Source organism: Pongo pygmaeus, chromosome 5 (assembly GCF_028885625.2).
Source record: "Pongo pygmaeus isolate AG05252 chromosome 5, NHGRI_mPonPyg2-v2.0_pri, whole genome shotgun sequence".
Taxonomy (NCBI): Eukaryota; Metazoa; Chordata; class Mammalia; order Primates; family Hominidae; genus Pongo; species Pongo pygmaeus.
The window spans coordinates 39,292,503-39,313,296 of NC_072378.2; the positions used below are offsets into that span (position 1 = coordinate 39,292,503).

Sequence of the window (20,794 nt, forward strand, 5' to 3'; positions counted from 1 at the left end):
GAAATCTGAACAAGACCAAGGGACAGGATGGGGGAAGATACTTTCCTCACAGTATCAAGGCTCAGGACCTGTAGGCTTTAGGAGGAAGCCTTCTTTCTTGCTTCCTGGCCACCCCACATGTGGCCACTCCCGCCCACTTTTGGGTTTGGGGCTCCACTTTGCACGGTCTTTTCCATGACTGGCTACCAAGCATTAAGCAGGGGCAAAGAAGGATTTCATCCAGTAACAGAGCAAAACTGTGACCTCTCAAACAACTTAATGCCAGGTGACTCACTTTGGAGGTGGCTGTGTGTTTTTTCTTCACAGACTTGTAGGTGATATTCTGCTGTGCACGGGATTCCTTTCCTACCTCGGTCCTTTCAATCAGATATTTAGGAACTATTTGCTTAAAGATCAATGGGAGATGGAGCTGAGAGCGCGGAAAATTCCTTTCACAGAAAACCTGAATCTTATTTCAGTGTTGGTGGATCCTCCAACTGTAAGTTTTACTTTCCCAATATTATTTGAATTTCAATCTCTCTTTATTTCTTACTTACTAAGAAACCCAACTGGGCGCGGTGGCTCATGCCTGTGATCCCAGCACTTTGGGAGGCCGAGGAGGGCAGATCATGAGGTCAGGAGTTCAAGACCAGCCTGACCAACATGGTGAAATCCCCGTCTCTACTAAAAATACAGAAGTTAGCCGGGCGTGATGGCACGTGCCTGTAATCCCAGCTACTCAGGAGGCTGAGGCAGGAGAATCGCTTCAACCTGGGAGGCGATGGTTCCGAGATCACACCATTGCACTCCAGCCTGGGCAACAAGAGAGAAACTCCATCCCCCCCAAAAAAAAAAAAAAAAAAAAGAAACCCAGGTTCATTGAATTTTTTCTTTAACTGGAAAGATTGTTTTGAAAGTGCTTAAGAGTTTTTTTAAAAATAATTTTCTTTGTGGTATAAATGTTTCTTTGCGTTTTAAGTAATCTTGCTTCCAAATTAAGACCAGTTGCATTGCTATGAACTGAAAGATCATTTGAGAGATATCAGCTTGCTAATACTGGTCTCTTCTTATAACTCTTCATTATTTACACCACTCCTGTGAAGTCATACTCTCTTTCAAACATTTTAGGCAAATGTAGACATGATCTGTGCTGGTATTAACCTTATTTTCATTATTTGCTATCTTTTTTAGTGTCTAATAACATAACACAATAGCGTGTTCTGGTGACCCTAAGTAATAGCAAGTCCTTTCATACTAACCTTCCTTGCTGGGAATTTGATGCCACTGTCAATTTCCAGTGTATCTTGCAGAGCTTCTGTGGTAATAAATGCTTTCCAGGCAATTTGTATTCATGAGTTGCTTTTCTGATTTGCAAATCTGCTCTCCAGTTGCTGTTTCCTTAGAGGATGCCAAGCTATTAATTTCATGTTATCTGTATTTAAAAGTTAAAAACTAATCTTTTCCAATTCGAACATTGTTGAATTCACCCTTACAGGGAATAGATTATGTGTTGGAGATGCATTGGGCACTGGTGAAGCAAAGTGGGCCAGAATATTCTTTATTAATTATGGCCTTTAGGGGTCCTGGGATAATTTAACAAAGGTGGAGGCTGGTTGGCTCATTGGATCTCCGATTATCTTATTTTATTTTATTTTATTTTATTTTTTTTAGAGACAAAGTCTTGCTCTGTAGCCCAGACTGAAGTGCAGTGGTGTGATCATGGCTCACAGCAGCCTCAAATTCCTGGGCTCAAGTGACCCTCCCAGACTCCCAAAATGCTGGGATTATAGGCATGAACCACTGCGCCTGGCCCGGTGATTTTATTGATCACATGGTGGGAGGCTGGCAATCCCCTCTAAATTTGGAGAAGGAAATATTCACAAAAGTGTCATTGATGAGCTCCGGCCAATATAACAACTCATCTAATTTATCTCCAGCTATGCAATCACCCATACACCATGTGGGCAGAACCAAAGGGCCGGAAGGGGAAGCTATCAGGGGCTAATTGCCTGGGACTTACCTTCTTCTCTGACATCTCATTATATTCACTATCTCCATTAACCCCAAATCAGGTTTAATATGCAATCAACTTGTTATGATTCCCCTAAGTATGAAAATACAATGCAAAAGGATAAACCTTGTCTTGGGTAATTAAAGAAGGGATTCATTAGATAATAAATTTGTTTTTTTTAATGTGAATGTTATTTGGTTCACATTTACAAGTTTGCTTTTTTCGAAGTACAAGTTGCATAGTCTCAAAGGAAAATAATGTCCACATTTTAAATTATTTTACTTTACGGTACTTTTAATTACTAATGAGGGCATTCCTGTTCTCCTCTGAATGGTGATATCCATTTCCTGTTGTTCAGATTGGTGAGTGGGGGCTACAGGGATTACCAGGAGATGATCTCTCAATTCAGAATGGCATTATTGTGACAAAGGCCACCAGATACCCACTACTCATAGACCCACAAACTCAAGGCAAAACTTGGATTAAATCAAAGGAAAAAGAAAATGATTTGCAGGTATGTAGCATTTGGTGCAGCGGAAAGTAATCTTGAAATCATGAAACTGTTTCAAAATTTCGATTGAATCTGCAGTCATAAAGTTGTCATCTCCATGACAAATGTTTGCTAATTCACACTCCTGAGTTTTGTAACAGCAATTTGGGGCAACAGCTCTGATTCTTTTCTCTCTTTTGTACTCTCTTTGGATCCTCCCTCCCCCTCTCTTTGTACATTTCCCTGACTCCATTGCTTTTGCTAATGTTGAATCTGGATTTTGTTCCGGGCCTTGGGTTTGGGCCTATAGGATAGTGGCAAATAGAACATTGTGATCCCTCAGTTCAAGACCATTCATGCCAACCTTGCTCAGGCTCTTGGTACTACGTAGCTTACTGAGTCCGGCTTTGGTGCTTGCATCTAATAAGGTGTTAATTTTAAGGTGGGGGTAGACAAGGGCAGGATTCCAACATTCCTGACTCCCTTAGGGATTCTGTTACTACTGATATTTTAATTCAACTACCAATGTGGGATATTCAGTGTTTCCTTGACATTGTTCACAGTGCTCTAAACCCCCTGTCCCCATATTTTTGCTTATACTATTTCTACTAACCAAAATGTCTTTCTCTATCTCCACTTATATCCCAGATAAAAATCTCAGATATTCTTCAAAGTCCACATCCACCACTACCTCCATCAAGACTTTTCTGTGTCCCCAGCTCAATATAGCCTGTCCTGAATCCTCACAATGTCTTGTTTGCACTTCTGTTGTGGACTTAGAATCTGACAAATTATTGTTCTTTGCACATTTATCTTTTATTTCTATTGTACCATGAACTCCTTTTTGGCCAAGTTTTATTCATCTTTACATGTTCTTCACTGCTCTTTTTGAGTAGGAATTCTGATATTTATTGAATTTAAGTGAATTAATCAAAGTGTGTCATCATTATAGAAAAAAAGAACCAGGAAAATAATGTGGTCATCTTGATGAATATCAAAAAAAGCACTTGGTAAAATTCAATGCCCATTCATGATCAAATTTCCAGCAAAATGGGAAGGATCTTCCTTAATTAGATAAAGAGTTTCCTTTTACAAAAAGCCATAACAAACATCATATTTAGTGGTGAAATATTGAAAGATTTCCTCCTGAGATCAGTGCTTCTCATGCAAGTGGATACAGCCCAGTGCTGGGAAGCACACCTAAATACCCTACCTCATCAATACTCCAGAACACGATACATCAATCTATGTTTACTAAAAAAACCCAGGGAAATCCTAGAATGGACCAGGCAATGTAAATAGAAGAGAAGAGTTAAAAGAAATAGTGTCCATTTCCACGAAGCTTCTTAGGAGCCACATTTTCAGGGGTGCACAAATGTGGTATACCAGAACACTTCTGTTCTTAGTTTCTGCAGCCAGGTCAACTACAACTTGTCCCTGGCCCCATTCCCTTTGGCTCCCGTAGCTTTCAATATCCCTGCTCATCTTATTCTTGGAAACTTGCCTGGACATCCTTAGCTCAATGCATGCTCCTGTATCACTTGGCCATGAATGCTGCTATTCTTTCTGACCTTAACTTTATCTCTCCATTTCAGGATTAAATTTACTGGTAGTCTTCACTAATGTCCTTTCTGATGCAACCCAGTCCCAGGAACCTTCTTGTGGAAGGAACACAAATATGCCCGAGACTCTTCCTTATTTTAAAAACCATCCACTGCTGGGATGGAAATAGACTGAATTGTATTCTCCTTACTCAGACAACATTATTTTATTATGTGGATACGCACATGTACAAACACATGCAAATGAAAAACAAAGCACGGTTTATATGCCCAGGGCTGTGGTCAACCTTGGCAGCTTTGCCAAGGCTACCTTCAATGCCATCTCCAGGACCTACAGCTCTGACTTGTGGAAAGAGAATGTATTTACCAAGCCTCCCTATCAGGAATTCACTGGTCACCTTGTAAAGACCCAATACCCGTCTTTGTGCAGGTGAACCAGGCTCTGGGGGGTGGCTACCACATAGTGTTTCACAAGAAAAATCCAGTGAAATAAACCTGAAATTGGGATTCCAAAATACTATTTCAAGTTTCTAAAAGACATTGAAGATGACTGAAGATAATTATCTCCTTACTTGGGAAAGAAATCACAAAAATAGAATTTACCCCTTGAGAAATAAAGCAGGATATAAGCAAATTTAGTCTTACTGGTGCTTTTCTTCACCTTGTTTATTAAGTTCATTAAAGTTCTTTGTTTAGATTCTTTTACCTTATTAACTTATAGGAAGGTCTTTACAGCACATTATTTGTATAAAGAAAGCTATTCATCCAGCACATTATTTGTATAAAGAAAGCTATTCATCCAGGGAAACAACTTCCTTCATGTGCAGAATTTTTTTTTTTTTAGTTATTTTCTTTTTAATCAAAACAGGACAAAAACAGGCTGATTTAATTGATACGTTTCATATCTTCTTGTTATCATAGTAATTGAGAGATACATATTTAATTCCATTCTCCTAATCATCTGTTGTCCCAGTGGATTCTTCCTTGTGTCTTATGGTCTGCACCCACAATAGTGTAAGGCATTAGTTGAATTCAGAAGATAGGATACAAAAAGTTGAGAAATGAGCCTTTGGGCATCTTCATAGTTAGGCAGGGGGAGGGATCCAGGCGAAGTAAGGGTTCAAATCCAATTGGCTCATGCAGAGATCAACAACTACAGTCTGTCTATTTTAACTAATAACAAAATCATTAATCTAAACACGGAAGACCCAACAAGGAATTCAGAATTGTAGTTTAAAAAAAATGTAAGCATATATAAAGTGAATGTCTAGTCTTTTAGGTTGACTTTACGGAAAGTGTTAAATTCTTCCCAGTGCCAATAGGAGACAGAATACATGGATAGACCCTCGGTGCGACTCAATATATCATTTCTGACATTCTTATGTTTACTTTTTATCACTTACCCATCTTGTGGGGGTCCTGAGAAAATAAATGAATATCCAGATATGCAAGTTGCTTTGCTTTCTCTGAGCGATTATAGCTATTTAAGTTTGAAAGGATTAATCCTTGACTATTCTCTTCCATCTGTCAGGAGCAGAACTCTGACATTCCATCTGAGCAATGCCCCTTGATCCTCCTCTTTTGATCAGAGAGACCCCATTACACATCCAGACCCCATTCAACAAAATCATGACTCATCAAGTTTTAGAAATTAATTTTTGTGTGTTACTTTAATTTTTTTAAGTAAGTCTTCCTATATTGCCCTTAAAATTCTTGGTTACATGTCCAACAAATCTCTTGGTTTCCCTTAGCGATGGGCACATTCTTTGTAACACTGATAGACCAATGAGTTCTTTCTGTTTAGGTGACATCTCTGAACCATAAATATTTTCGCACACACTTGGAGGACAGCCTTTCCTTGGGCCGACCTCTTCTCATTGAGGACATTCGTGAAGAGCTGGATCCAGCCTTGGATAATGTATTAGAAAAGAATTTTATTAAATCTGGCACCACTTTCAAGGTGAGCTTTGTAAAAAAAAAAATAAATAAAAAATAAAAATAAAAATAAAAATAAAAGAAAAAAAATTAAGAAAGAGAAAGAAAGAAAAGAACAATGGTGACATCTACTTATCTTTTTGAGCATAGCAGCAAATGCAATTTCCTTTAGGCAGTAGAAATTGGTACGTCGGAAATAAACTATTTCCAAACTGATACTTCAGTGTTTCCTTTTATTTTTTATAGCATATGAAAATTTCTGAGGTGGGGGCAATATTTTGATAAGAATAGTCATTTAGCTAAAACTAAATAACATTAAGGAAACACATTGTCTGGTCTTAATATGTTAGTGCAACACACAATACATATATGTTTAAGCAACTCTAGATATTGGTTTTGCAAGCCTTATATGTATACATTTTTACAAAATAACCTGGATTTCTTCCCTGGAGAAAATGACATTTTAATAAAGTCTATACACATTGATTTGGTCATTTATCTCTTTATTTTCAGTCTAAACTCATTGACTTTGTTGGAAGCTATGGAATATTGTTCTCAATTGTTGGTGAGGAATTGTTTTCAATATGTATGTGTTTCATTTTTAATTCATTTAGGCTTCTTAAGTTTTATAACACCTTTAGGCTTTTTTTTTAATACCTTTAGGCTTCTTAAGTTTTATAACAGCATTTCTGATTAGGTGTTTTTCACTTTGGACAACTTAATTTCATGAGTATCAGTGAATAAGTAAAAAATGAATATTTTCTCATTAAACAAAGACAGATTTATTCAGAAAAATTTTCTTCATAATGTGAAAATCTTTCATATGCCACATTTAAAAAAATTCATTCAGCAAAGGTTTATGGAGCATCCAATATATACTTAAGCCTTTATGAGTTTATAGGGAGAAAAATAAATAAAACGCAGTTAGTGTTCTGAAGGTTAGCATCATTCTATGAGATTAGAGGGTAGACTCTCTTTTTCATAAAAAGAAGCTAAGAACAAAATTTTGGTGACTGGCTTGGATATTATGGACTCATCCACAATTTTGAACTACATTTAAAAAGGTTTAATCCACAAGTAAAGATCGTATATATTTAAACTGTACAATGTGATGATTTGGTATACGTATACATTGTATAATGATTACCACAATCAAATTAATTAACACATCCATCACCACACATGCTGTACCTTAGATACCTGAAACTTGTTCATCTTATAACTGAAAGTTTGTACCCTTTGACCAACATCTCCCCGTTTCTCCCATCCCCCTATCCTTCTAGCAACCACTGTTCTATTCTCTGCTTCTATGAGTTTGACTTTTTTAGATTTCACATGTGAGATCATACAGTGTTTATCTGCGTCTGGCTTATCTTATATGGCATATTTAATATGCCAAAGGAGGTTATAGAATCTCTGTTCCTGAAGGTCTTTTAAAAGTTCCTAGATTTTTATCTGCAATGTGAAGGCCTTAGAATGTGATGGCGGCCTTAGTGATGTTTTCGGTCATGGGCAGAATTAAGATTAACCAGAGATTTAAGTCATTTAAAAATTGTATGATTGCCACCTCATTTTTAGATAGCAAAAACCAATTGTTTTTTCAACATGCTGCAAAAGTAGTGTTGAAGATAAATGTTACCTTTTTGAAAAAAGTTGGCGTTTTTCCTTTGAAAATTACATTAACTTTTTCTGTTGTCAAATATGCTTCAGATATATCTATGAAATTCAAAAAACAAAATTTCCTATAAACACAGCAAATTTCCACAGTAGGAAACAGTTTTCTTAACTGGAGAAAAAATAGTGGCTCCTGTACTACAAACAATTGATGGGAGTGATCAGTACTTGCTAAAATGTTAAAGTCAAATCTTGGATGTGTCTAAGTTTTCCTTTATTCACCGTTTGTTTTGGATAACTTTTTCATTTGATTTGCTTGGAATCATTGCTAAAAACATTGCCGGGCAGGACAACAATTCTAAATTATTCTAAATTGAATAGGCTTTATTATTTAAGATCAGTGATTAAAATTTTGTAACTTTCCTTCCCAATTTATTCAAGCTTCACAGCACTGACAGGTAAATTCTTTTCTAAATTGAACCCAAGTTCCTTTCCCTGTCCTTTAAGTTGTTTTTAATTTTATATGTGAATTTATGTAGGTGAAAGTTGGTGATAAGGAATGTGATATCATGGATACATTTAAACTTTACATTACTACGAAGTTACCAAACCCTGCCTTTACCCCAGAGATTAATGCTAAAACATCAGTCATTGATTTCACTGTTACAATGAAAGGACTTGAGAATCAGTTACTAAGGAGAGTCATTCTAACAGAGAAACAGGTAATCTCTCTCTCAAGGTAAAGAATTTCTGCTTATAATACATGCTTAAAATGTATTGAGAAATTGCTAAGTATGTGAAAAAGAAAAAAATTTTTTAAAACCGTATTTATCCCTGTTAACATAAATATTTCTTTTGCAGCCTTAATTCCTGTCAAGAAATCATGTAACTCATCTTCTCATCCAGCCTCAAACACACACATACACACACACACACCCCCACACACCCCTCTCTTTCTATTCCTGTCTTTAAACTTCTAGATGTACTGACTCTCATATCTATAGTCCTTGTCTTGGGGACACCTGAAAACATCAATAAAACAATGATTGAGAGAAAAAGAAATTGCTCTGAATGGCTCTTCTTTCCACTGTAATAGTTTCAACTACTACAATCCAATAATCTAATGATATAGGGAGCCATACCTTTATTTTTAATTAAATTTCCCCGCACTGAAGCAGGGAAATTATGTCTAACTGAGGGTTCTAATAAAATGAAGAACAACTTAGGACTGGAAGATTTTAAGAGACTGATACAAGATTAAACTAATTTTTAAGTTGAAGCTCAGAAAACATTGTTTTATGAATAAAATATAATTGCATAGAAATATAATTTTATGTATCTGCATTATAAAGTACATTTGCATAAAATATGATAAAGTAATTAATTTTAGAATTAAATATTCAAGACAAAGGCAAGGTTAGAAATAATAAGAGCAGCAAGGCATTAAGTGGATGGGTGAGAAAAAGAATGACAAGGGAGGAAAACAGACAGAGGAGGGAAAAGAGGAGATATGAATCCAGGGTCCCAAACACAGGAGAGACATCCAAGAAGGGAGAGGGAAATGACACAGACACCAAAGAAGTAAACTCAGTGAAAGGCAACATCCTACCTGGCTCATAGACAGTTTACCACAGGCACAGGCCCTTGAAAGGTGGCTGGTCTGGTGGAGTGAAAAGGGCACAGTCTCAGCTTTGACTCTCTTAGTTGTTTGATCTTGGTTTCCAACAAACCTGGGGCTTATGCAGTCCAGGAAGGGAACCTGTTCCTTTTCCACAGCCAGGCAGAGATGGCCCTGGCCCAGCAATTCACTGTTCCGATCGCCTCTCAGGATCACATGCTGTTAACTGTTAACAGTTAGTCTCTTGTGGTCTAATTGGTGCTGTGGGTTTATTTTGAGATGATTCCTCGCTGGTCTAGATCCCCCATGCAGGCTGCACTAACCTCCAGAAGTCAAGAAACTCCACTGTCTAAAGGTCCCCAGCGCTCCCCACACCCATTCTTCTTATTCCCTAGCTTCCTCTTCAAGAGATGTGCTAAGATGCTCATAGCAACCTTGCTGGAGAAAAAAATGCATATTTAATATGCAGGAGGGTATTCTAAACATTATATTTAACCCTCCTAACAATCCTGCTATTACACCCACATTTTTACAGATGAGCAAATGGAGACCAAAGAAAATAAGGGTCTTCGTCTATAACAGCGCATGGACTTTGCAGCCTGCCAAGCCTCCTAGATAAGCTTTACAGGTCCTGCTATGAAGTTTAGCAAGAGTCCACTGTGCTATGATATCTGTTTTTCCATATCCAGAAAAGGAAGCTAATATGATTGCATTTTGTCCATGTATTCCTATACTGCCACCCAGGGGTGACCATTTTAATGAAAATGACTAACTAGTTATTCCCCTGCAAATACAGCAATACTCTTCATCGCCCATCAAATCCTGCCACCCTGTAAGTACAATGGCAATAACACTAGTCTTGGAGTTGGAGGACAAGGGTATTAGGTTGTTTTAACACACAGCTAGTTACTGGCAGAGACCAGCCTAATACCCTTGTTATTCAGAGTTCATATTTCTGGGTCCTTGGCTTTTCCAAATGTAAAATAAAGAAATTGGACTAAATTCAGCACATTTCAGTTTGACAAATATTTATTGGGTTGAGTTTCTTCTCTACAAAGCCTCAAGATAAGTACTGTCAATAATACAAAAATGAATAGGAAAGCTTATGTATCTGTTTTCTAGATGCATAAACCGTAATTGGAGGGAAATAATCTACTGACAGATTGTGATACAAACTATATTAGAGGCCAGGCATGGTGGCTCACCCCTGTATTCCTAGCACTTTGGGAGGCTGAGGCAGGTGGATTACCTGAGGTCAAGAGTTTGAGACCAGCCTGGCCAACACGGTGAAACCCTGTCTCTATTAAAAATACAAAAATTAGCCGGGCGTGGTGGTGGGTGCCTGTAGACCCAGCTACTCGGGAGGCTGAGGCAGGAGAATTGCTTGAACCTGGGCGGCAGAGGTTGCAGTGAGCCGAGATCACACCACTGTATTCTAGCCTAGGCATCAGAGGGAGATTCCATCTCAACAAAACAAAACAAAACAAAAAACACACACAGGAAAAAAACACAAAAAAACAAAAAACAAAACAAACTATATTAGATGTACTGATAAAGGCTGTGCCATGGCTTTTGATTGGTTCAGGAAGACTTTCTGAAAATGATGAAATTTCTGAAGCAATTTTCCCAGAAACCTTCCCAAATAAGTTTTAAAACACCTTCTTTTAACATAATTCTAAGTGCAACATGTGATTCTGTATAAAATCAGAAGAAAAATGTTGTAAGGAATATTATTGAGATTATTGAGATTTCAATGTAGACTCTATGTTTACTGAGAGTATCAGTGATACTGACACATCGGTATCAGTGTTAAATTTCCTGAATTTGAATATTGGACTATGCTTATGTAAGAGAATGACCTGGTTCTTCAGAGATTTGCTAAAGTGTTTAGAGGTAAAGGGACATGACATCCACGAGTGATTCAGCAGTAATAATAATGATAACAACAATAACAATAATGGCAACATTATGTATTCTATAGAGATATAGTGATAAAGCAAAATGTGATTTGGTGAATCTAAGTGAAGGCTATATGAAAGTTCCTTGTACTAAGCTTGCAACTTTTTGAATGCTTGAAATTTTTTCAAAATATAATTTTAAAAATATATCATTTTATGTAAGAAGAAAAAAACCCCTGTAAACATTCAAGTTTGCCCTCTGTAGAAGGAGATACAAATAAAATGGAAAATGAGTTTGTATTGGCAACTGGCTGTGCCAAACCAGGTACCTGGTGCTCCCATAGGAACCAGGCCAAGAGCTCACATTTAATCTGGGTAGCCCCTTGGTTTCTTGGTATTATTGCCTTTTTGTTTCTACTTGTTCTGACTGCAAATAAAGATAGCATTTCTTACAGAAGCAGTGTGGAAACAGGGCCAAGAGAACGGGACATGCTATTTATAAACTTAAAGCTGGCAAGAGAGCTTGGGGTAATTGGGCAAAATTATTTAGCAGAATTGTCTGGTGCCTGCCAGTATAAGTGCTGTGGAACCTTAATGACAGTGGGCATAATTAAAAAAAAAAATTCCACAGAAACAAAAATGTGGACAGATAGATTTGGCTAATGACAGTAATTTCTTCTGCCATTCAAAAGGTACTTTGCTTTAAACTTTTAAAATTGTTAATAAACACTAGTGAGTTGGGTTTACTGTAATAACTGGTAATTATAGTTCCAATGTTATTTTTTGTTTTTTAATGACAGGAGTTAGAGGCTGAGAGGGTTAAACTTTTGGAGGATGTTACTTTTAATAAGCGGAAGATGAAAGAACTTGAAGATAACCTCCTCTATAAATTAAGTGCTACAAAAGGTATTGTGTTATTAAGAAGTAATGAAATAACGGATTCTGAATAAGGATTTCATTTACACTCTTTTCAATGCCCTCATGACTATAGATGTTAGGAAATAGTCATGTTATCAATGCAAAAACAAGCAAGGCAATTTCCATCTAGACATTAAAGAGGGACGGCAGAGAATCTGATTTTTGAATTAGCAAATAGAGACTAAGCATCTGAGAATAACACAATTTTCTTGATATAATTGCTTTCTCCTGAGAAAAATAAGGGCTCCTGATAGAGCTAGATAACTCATTATAGGTTAATTTGCTTGCCCCAAAGAAACTAATGTGCTCAGTCTATTTTTTTTTTTTTTTTTTTTTTTTTTTGAGACAGAGTCTCGCTCTGTCTCCCAAGCCAGGCACGGTGGCTCATGCCTGTAATCCCAGCACTTTGGGAGACCAAGGCGGGCTGATCACCTGAGGTCAGGAGTTTGAGACCAGCCTGGCCAACATGGTGAAACTCAATCTATTTTTTTTCAGATTGACTCTTTTCATTTGTCATTGAAATGCAGTTACTGCAATGGGTTATGACACATGTAATCCATGTCAGAGGAGCTTGGGTACCAAAGGCCCAGCTTACACTCTACTTGGCTTGACCTCCCACTTTAGATGGGAAAGATAGGTTCTCCTCTGGGCAGCCAAATCATCATGCCACACCTCAATTTGAGGATGTACTCTCTCTACAATATATAAAAAGAAAATTTTATCCAAAGAAAATAAAATCAACAAACATCATATTGTTCTGTAGCAGACAAATCACAGCAACCTAAATTCTACTACCTTATTAGAAGTGAATGAATGCTTCACAACTGCACCTTAATCCCGGGATGTTATTTAAACAAGTCCGACCTTCCAGAAGTACTGTACCTTTATGGTGAGCTTAGTGAAAAGTCCTTTTATCTGCCTACTCGCACTGCTCCCGCTAGTGAAGTTGTCTGTTTCTTGGTCCAGTGACTCCTCCCAGCCATTTGGGATACCCTGGGCATTAAAAATATAGCAAGTAGAGCTGAGGGCTGCTCCCCTAGTCTAGCCAAGAGTGTGCTGGATCAAGACCTGTTTCCTTGAGGTTAATCCCAATTTGGACTTCCACAGTAGACAGCATGCCCGTCGGAGTAACACAGCCGTTCCTGCAGCACTTGTCTGCCATCCAGAACTCTAGGGTAGGCCAGAGTGCTGCTGTTTGCAGATATGGGGACTGTTCGCAGATATGGGGACTGTTAGCTCAGTACATCCAATGTGTCTTTCCTTAGATTTTAATTAAAAACCAAATTCATTGTCATAAACATGCACTATTTCCATTAAAAACAATAATTTTAAAAAAGGATGAGTTCATGTCCTTTGCAGGGACACGGATGAAACTGGAAACCATCATTCTCAGCAAAGTAACATAAGAATAGAAAACCAAACACCGCATGTTCTCACTCATAAGTGGGAGTTGAACAATAAGAGCACATGGACACAGGGAGGGGAACATCACACACTGGGGCATGTCGGTGGGTAGGGGTCTGGGGGGAGGGATAGCATTAGGAGAAATACCTAATGTAAATGACAAGTTGATGGGTGCAGCAAACCAACATGGCCCATGTATACCTATGTAACAAACCTGCGCGTTCTGCACTTGTACCCCAGAACTTAAAGTATAATAAAAAAAAATAATAATGAAAGGCAAAACTAAAAATAAAATTCGAGTTTCTCTTCCTGGTGAGACATTTTCACTATACCCAATTTGCTCTTGTTAGAGACAGAGGGATTAGAGTTTTCTATAGCAACGACTGTTCTACTAAAGCAGTGTGAGGAGTGTACCATTCAACTATCAGCATGACAGTCAGCCCATGTGTGAAGTGTTCAGGTTAGCTCACACCCTGAGACAAGCAGTGTGGACAAGCTGTGACACTTTGAGGAAAGCCACTAAGATGACAGTGGGGGTGAAGCCTATCACATGGGGAACAGCAAAGAGCACTGGAGACATGATCATTGTCTTGAGACATGTGAAGACCCAATCAAATGGGTCTTTTGCTTTTTGCACATGTTTAGGCAGAGCAGGGGATAGTCTGTCAGCAGGAATGTTTAGAAGGCTTCAGGTATTGGGTGGTAGTTGGACTAGAAGCTTTTTGGTGTCTTAAGATTCTACTGTACCAGTAGTCTTCTTGACTCTGGAGACATCAAGTTGAAAGCTAACAGCATTTTTTTTTCAGAAGAGATGTATCTTGCTTTGCAAGTTTCCCATCTTGTGTACTACGGTTTTCCTGTTTTGAATTTTAGGCTCATTGGTAGATGACGAATCTCTCATTGGTGTACTTCGAACTACCAAGCAGACAGCAGCTGAGGTGAGTGAAAAGTTGCACGTGGCTGCAGAAACTGAGATCAAGATCAACACGGCTCAGGAGGAGTTCCGGCCCGCAGCCACCCGCGGAAGCATCCTCTACTTCCTCATCACAGAGATGAGCATGGTCAACATCATGTATCAGACGTCATTGGCCCAGTTCTTGAAGTTATTTGACCAGTCCATGGCCAGGTGAGTCCTCACTACCTTCATCCAAAAGTGGTAACTTAAAAGTTTGCTTGTATTTCTACTCTTTTAGAAATTGCTTTTTCACTATTCACAATAGCAAAGACATGGAATCAACCTAAATGCCCATCAACAGTACAGTGGATAAAGAAAAGGTGTTACATATACAACAGGGAATACTATGCAGCCATAAAAAAGAATGAACTCATGTCCTTTGCAGAAACATGGATGGAGCTGGAGGCCATTATCCCTAGCAAACTAACACAGGAACGGAAAACCAAATACCGCATGCTCTCATTTATAAGTAGGAACTAAATGATGACACCACATGGACACATAGAGAGGAACAACAGACACTGTGGCCTGTCAGAGAGTGGAGGGTGGGAGGAGGGAGAGGATCAAGAAAAATAACTAATGGGTACTAGGCTTAATACCTGGGTGATGAATTAATCTGTGCAACAAACCCCCATGACATAGGTTTACCGATGTAACAAACCTTCAAGTGTACCCCTGAACTTAAAAGTTTTTTAAAAAAAGAAATTGCCTTTTACTTCTTTGATTCTTAAAATGTATTTCAGATCTGAAAAGTCACCACTACCTCAAAAGAGAATTACAAATATTATTGAGTACCTGACATATGAAGTTTTTACATACTCTGTCAGAGGCCTATATGAAAACCACAAATTCCTGTTTGTACTCCTCATGACCTTAAAGATTGACCTTCAGAGAGGGACAGTTAAGCACAGAGAGTTTCAAGCTCTCATTAAAGGTAAGGTGTGTGGGATACAGACGTGGTGTGTGGAGGATGTTGCTTTTGATATGCTCTTTGATATACTATAAATCCATTTCTGTGATACAGTAGGGAAATGATGTTCTAATGAAAGTTTAGTGAAGTTTTATTTTTTAATACCTTTTTTCTGTTTTTCATTTGTTCTGCCCTAGTTACTTAAGATTCAGGTCTGTGCCAACTCAACTGAATATTGGTATTATTGTAGTTATTGATATAACCACATTCAGTTTATTCACTGCTGACCATGCTTAGGAGAATCGATTGCCAAAGTGAGGAAAAGTGATACTGGCAATGGCTTTCTTTAGCAGGAGAGCTATTCCCTCAGCAAGGGAGTATAATGATTTTTCAGACTGCAAGAAAAGGCTCACTTGTGTTTCATATTTGAAGTTAATCCTATTTATTGCATATCTCCACATTAAAGGTATAATTAAGGAGACAAAAGCATGGAATTTTCATTTCAGTTTAGTTACACGAGTATTTACTGAGCACATATTATGTAAACTCACCACGCTAGCTTTGGGGATGTAAGAATAAACCTGATATTGCTTGAAAAGAAATAATAACCTCAGAATGGAGATAAAGATAATTTAAAAATAACTCCAAAGTAAGGCAGAATCACCTAAGTGCTATAAGACAGCTAAGAAATAAGTGTTGAGTCTAAAAGGAGGGAGAGATTACATGTGGTTGGTGAAACCAAAAAAAGTTTCTTAGAAAATATACCTTTGTGGGTTAAGCCATGAATTGGGGAACTATTTGGTACGTGGCAAAATGTTTCAATCTTTTTCTTGTGTTTTTGGCTCTTTATGTATGATTTAACCAATTATTTTCTGGCTCCCCACACCCCAAAAAGAAAGTGGCATTTGAGGTGGACCCTGAAGAGGTAGAAATGAGGAAAACATTCCATGCTGAAATGGAATAGCGTGAAAAAGGGAACGAGTGGAGAACATCTAAGTTGTAAGAATCAGTCTGGTTTTGTTGAAATGAAAGGTGAATATGGAGGCATACTGAGAAATAGAGCTGGACATGTAAACTGGTGACATACTGTGGAGACCCTGGGTTCCTATAGGAAGGATTTTCTTGATCTGAGAAGAAATAGGGAGTTGTGTAAGGTGGTGATGTGATTGATCATTATGGTCATTTAGGGAGGTGAACTTGGCACACGTGTAAGGATCAAAGAAAAGAGGTTCAAGGGAGTCTCTTTCAATCTTCCCAACTGCAGGAATACATTCCCAACCTAGCATAAAGGCAATGGGAATATACAGGGAGATAAGAGTATGAGAGATTAGGGAGGTGAAATGGCAAAACCGATGCATGCAAGAGCCAAGAGAGCACGCAGAAATGAGTCTACGATTTCCGGTCTATGCAGAGATTTCTGGTCTGGTGGTTGGAAGAGTTGCTGGTTTGAGGAGGGTTGGAGTGGGGGATTGCTGGATGTGATTTTAGGACCTATTTAGTCAGAATCAGAATAGGCCAGGTTTTGCTGACATAAAAACAATCTTAAAATTTCAGTGACTTAACACAACCAAGGTGTACTTCTCATTCATATTACCTCTCCAACATGCTGTTATAGTCACTCAGAAATCCACATTGCTTCCATAACTACTACGGCAGAGGGGCAAGGATGTGGCAGACTGTGCACTGGCTCTTAAAAGTTACCCCACAAGTGACACATGTCACTTAGGCTCCTATTTCCTTAGCCAAAGCCAGACATGCAGCCACATCTCACTTCAAAAATAGCAGGGAAATGCAATTCCCCATGTGTTTGAAAGGCGGGGAAACAGTTTGTGACCAGCTCTTATGGCTACAGACATGTGAAATTTGAGCTATCCAGAAAACAATTAGAAAAGATAACCTAGGCTGGGTGCAGTGGCTCACGCCTGTAATCCCAGCACTTTGGGAGGCAGAGGGGGGCAGATCACAAGGTCAGGAGATCGAGACCATCCTGGTCAACAAGGTGAAACCCCGTCTCTACTAAAAATACAAAAATTAGCTGGGCGTGGTGGCATGTGTTTGTAGTCCCAGCTACTTGGGAGGCTGAAGCAGGAGAATCACTTGAACCAGGGAGTCAGAGGTTGCAGTGAGCAGAGATCATGCCACTGCACTCCAGCCTGCTGACAGAGCGAGACTCCATCTCAAAAAAAACAAAAAACAAAAAGTAATCTAGACAGCCTGAGAGAAAAGTCAGGCAGTTACAAAGATGGGGTACAGAATAAACAACCAAAGCCATGGGAATGAAAGCTAATCTAGGGAAAAAATATGGAGTATTTCTAACCCACAAGGTGTTAAGACCTGCTACACTTTTGTCCTCTGCAGCCTATTTATAATAAACGGGCAGTCACCGATAACTTACTCTTTCTCTACTTCATTTAATTCCTTCCTCAGATTCAGGTTAGATTACCACTGTGGAAACTTTGCAAACTATTTTGCATCATCTCTGAAATCTCTTCTTTGTGCCTTTTTCATGAACACACGTTTTATTTCTGGTAGTTCCAAGGAAGTTGAAATGTATCATCTGGTTCACGTTTTTTTCACAGGTCTAATGCACTTGTGGAAGTTGATTTTTTAAGGCAGTGTGGTATGGTACAATGAACACTATCTAGGGTGGGGAGGAGGGACTACAGAGAGTGTCCAGATGTATGAGGTTTTGGCCTTGGGGATGTTTAAGTAAGTGAATTTACCCAATCTGGAAACCCACTTTACCTCATTTCAAAAATCTTTAAGCCCTCACTTGGACTTGGGCTGCAGCCCTGGTATTGTAGGACACTGAGCAGAGGGCTAGGAGGCATTGAAGCATGCTGAAATCCAGGCAGCAGTGGCAGCAAAATGGCCCCCACAATCTGGGGAAGCCTCATATCTATGCACTGTGGTCTGAATGTTTGTGTCCCCTCAAACTTCATCTGTTGAAATCTTACCCCCCAAGGTGGTGGTATTAGCAGGTGAGGGCCTTGGAAGGTGATTAGGTCATGAGGGTAGAGCTCTCGTGAATGGGGTTAGTGCCTTTATGAAAGAGGCCCGAAGGAGCTCACTCCCCCTCCCACTGTGTCAGGACACCATGAAAGGAGCCATCTATGCACCAGGAAATGGGTCCTCACCAGACACTGAATTCACCAGGGTCTTGGTCTTGGACTCCCCAGCCTCCAGAGCTGTGAGAAATAAAAATTTCTGTTGTTTCTAAGCCACCCAGCCTATGGTATTTTGTGATAGTGGCTGAATGGACAAAGATACTGTACAATACGAGTGGAGGAGAAGTATACTTTTGAATCTTTCCTTACTGGTGAGCTGGCTTTGCTTCCTCAATGCCATCTGCTAATATGACCCCTGAGAAGGAGGCACATATGACATAGAAAGGAAGAAGTAGGAAACCTGGTGCCTGGGTCCACAAAGGATGGTGGGAAGGAAAAAGGAGGTCAGAGGTAGAAAGAGGAGGTCAGGTGCAAAGATCCTCATCTCTTCCTTGCCTCCCGAGGGAGATGAGAAGGGGAGAGTGCCGGAGAAACTCCCAGATAGGAGATGCCCCTGCATTCTGCCCAGGGTCACACCCACCATGGAAGCAGGGGAATGGCTGCATGGGTGAGCCTGAGGTTTGGCAAGTAGGAACCTGGTGACATTCAAGGGTTGAGAGGGCTGGCATGCAGCAGAGACTGGAGGTCAAACCAAAAAGCTATAGAGAAAGAGAACTTTGTACCTGCCGACAAAGGACCAATGCCAGGAGCTGGGGCAGTGGATTGCAGCCCAGGGCCCCAACAGATAGCATTTGTCGTAGCTCATAGGATACCGTACAGGGACCCAGCCTGCACCTGAGGCATGGGAAACCTGGAGGGCAGCCTGCAGACCTGAGGCATGCTCCACACTGAGACATAAACCCACCCTGTCTCACCTCTCCCACCTACCAACCAGCCAGACCAGAGCTACTACCTGAAAGAGACTGGGTTATTTGAAAGAGGGTGGGTAAATCAGAGGAGACTGAGAAACACGGCAACACAGTGCGGAGGGAATTCGTCAGGGAAGATTAGATTCGTTACAGAAAAATAAAGAAGGCTAAACACATGGGTTGTGGTGTGAGCACATTTGTGACTCCATTTCGTGAAATTGGAATCAGGGAGAACTATACTGTGTAGGGCCAGGAGAGTCAGTAAGAGGAGTTTGGATTTAATTATTTGGCAATAGGGAGCCATCGAATGTTTTATGAGCAGGGATGTGGCATGAACAGAACAGTGCTTTAAGAAGATTAATTTGGGATTGTATGACAGGTTGATTGACAGCAGTACAATTGGCTCAGCCATAAAGGAGTTTTTCTTTTTAAACAAAACATAAAATTTGTTTTAGTCTTAAACTGGCTTACATTTTGACTGAATTATCTTTAAAAGATGGTATGACTTTGTTTTTAATGTTTTTTTACAAAGTTAACAAATATGATCCTTAGATCATACTTTTAAAAAATCATTTTGAACTCAATACTTAAGGGGGAGAGTGGAAGAGTTATTTTTTGTAGCAGAAATGTTTGATTTCCCAAGAGTGACAGGTTTTTTTTTGTTTGTTTGTTTCAATTACTACTTGCTTTCTGCAATATTTGCAAGGTGCCTTTGACTTCCTTCTTCAACCAAAAATGTCAGAACACTTTGAAAAATGAAATGGATACCAGGCACAATCTGCATGATAGAGCAATGGATTTACCTTTCTTCCCTGCCTGGTTATTTCAGAAAGATATTATCTTTGTTTTGTCATAGACTGTGTACAAAAAGACACCTTAGGGGGTCTTTTCTTGCCTTCCAAACTGGACTGGACCTGGGCCTTCCAAGCGGGGAAAGAAAAAGAGAGAGAGAGAGAGAATGTCAGAACAACAGCTAATGATTACATAGCTCTTATTATTATTCTATACTGTTCTAGGTACATTAGTGTATTTAACCTTCACAGCAGCCAATCTGGTAGGTTCTATCAGACATCCACTTGGCAGATGAGGAAACTGAGAGGGATTCATGTTTTTTTGTTCAAGTTTATGCAGCTAATAAGTGGCAGAGCCAGGATATTTTGGGGAATAGGAAGGGCCGTCATTGTTCTGGGTTAGTTTAGGTGCTCAATATGTTTGGAAACACAAAGGTAGCTTAGATTTCTTCTCCTGGTGTCTCTAAAGCTCAGGATTACATGAAAACATTTCTTTGGAAACAGCCAAGAAGAAAAGGGGTGAGTTTGTCTCTGTGCCAGGCCTGCAGGTGGCTCTCTCTAGTGGTGGCTTCTTGCACCAGTGACTCCTACATTAGCAATACTGGTGCTCCAGTGAGACCTGCTCTGTCTCCAGGTTGCAGAAGGGCCGACAGTGAGAAGAAGGTTTACACATTGTTCTAAAGGTGTTGTTACACTCAGAGCCACAGATTCCCAAGTCCCCAGTGGTAGAGCAAATGGGTTTACATGAAAAAAGTACTTTAGTTCATACAGCTACTCAGGACGATGCTAGATG

At 39.3% G+C, this 20,794-nt stretch overlaps 1 protein-coding gene across 1 annotated transcript in view; it reads left to right on the forward strand.

The window, feature by feature from the left end:
* DNAH8 (dynein axonemal heavy chain 8) overlaps positions 1 to 20,794 on the forward strand; it is a 311,999-nt gene that overhangs the window by 206,496 nt on the left and 84,709 nt on the right. Inside the window, exons 73-79 of the mRNA XM_054492591.2 lie at positions 307 to 478; positions 2,349 to 2,504; positions 5,847 to 6,002; positions 8,131 to 8,313; positions 11,908 to 12,013; positions 14,303 to 14,555; positions 15,128 to 15,318. Coding sequence (XP_054348566.2) covers positions 307 to 478; positions 2,349 to 2,504; positions 5,847 to 6,002; positions 8,131 to 8,313; positions 11,908 to 12,013; positions 14,303 to 14,555; positions 15,128 to 15,318 — 1,217 coding nt within the window. The remainder of the gene's footprint in view (positions 1 to 306; positions 479 to 2,348; positions 2,505 to 5,846; positions 6,003 to 8,130; positions 8,314 to 11,907; positions 12,014 to 14,302; positions 14,556 to 15,127; positions 15,319 to 20,794) is intronic.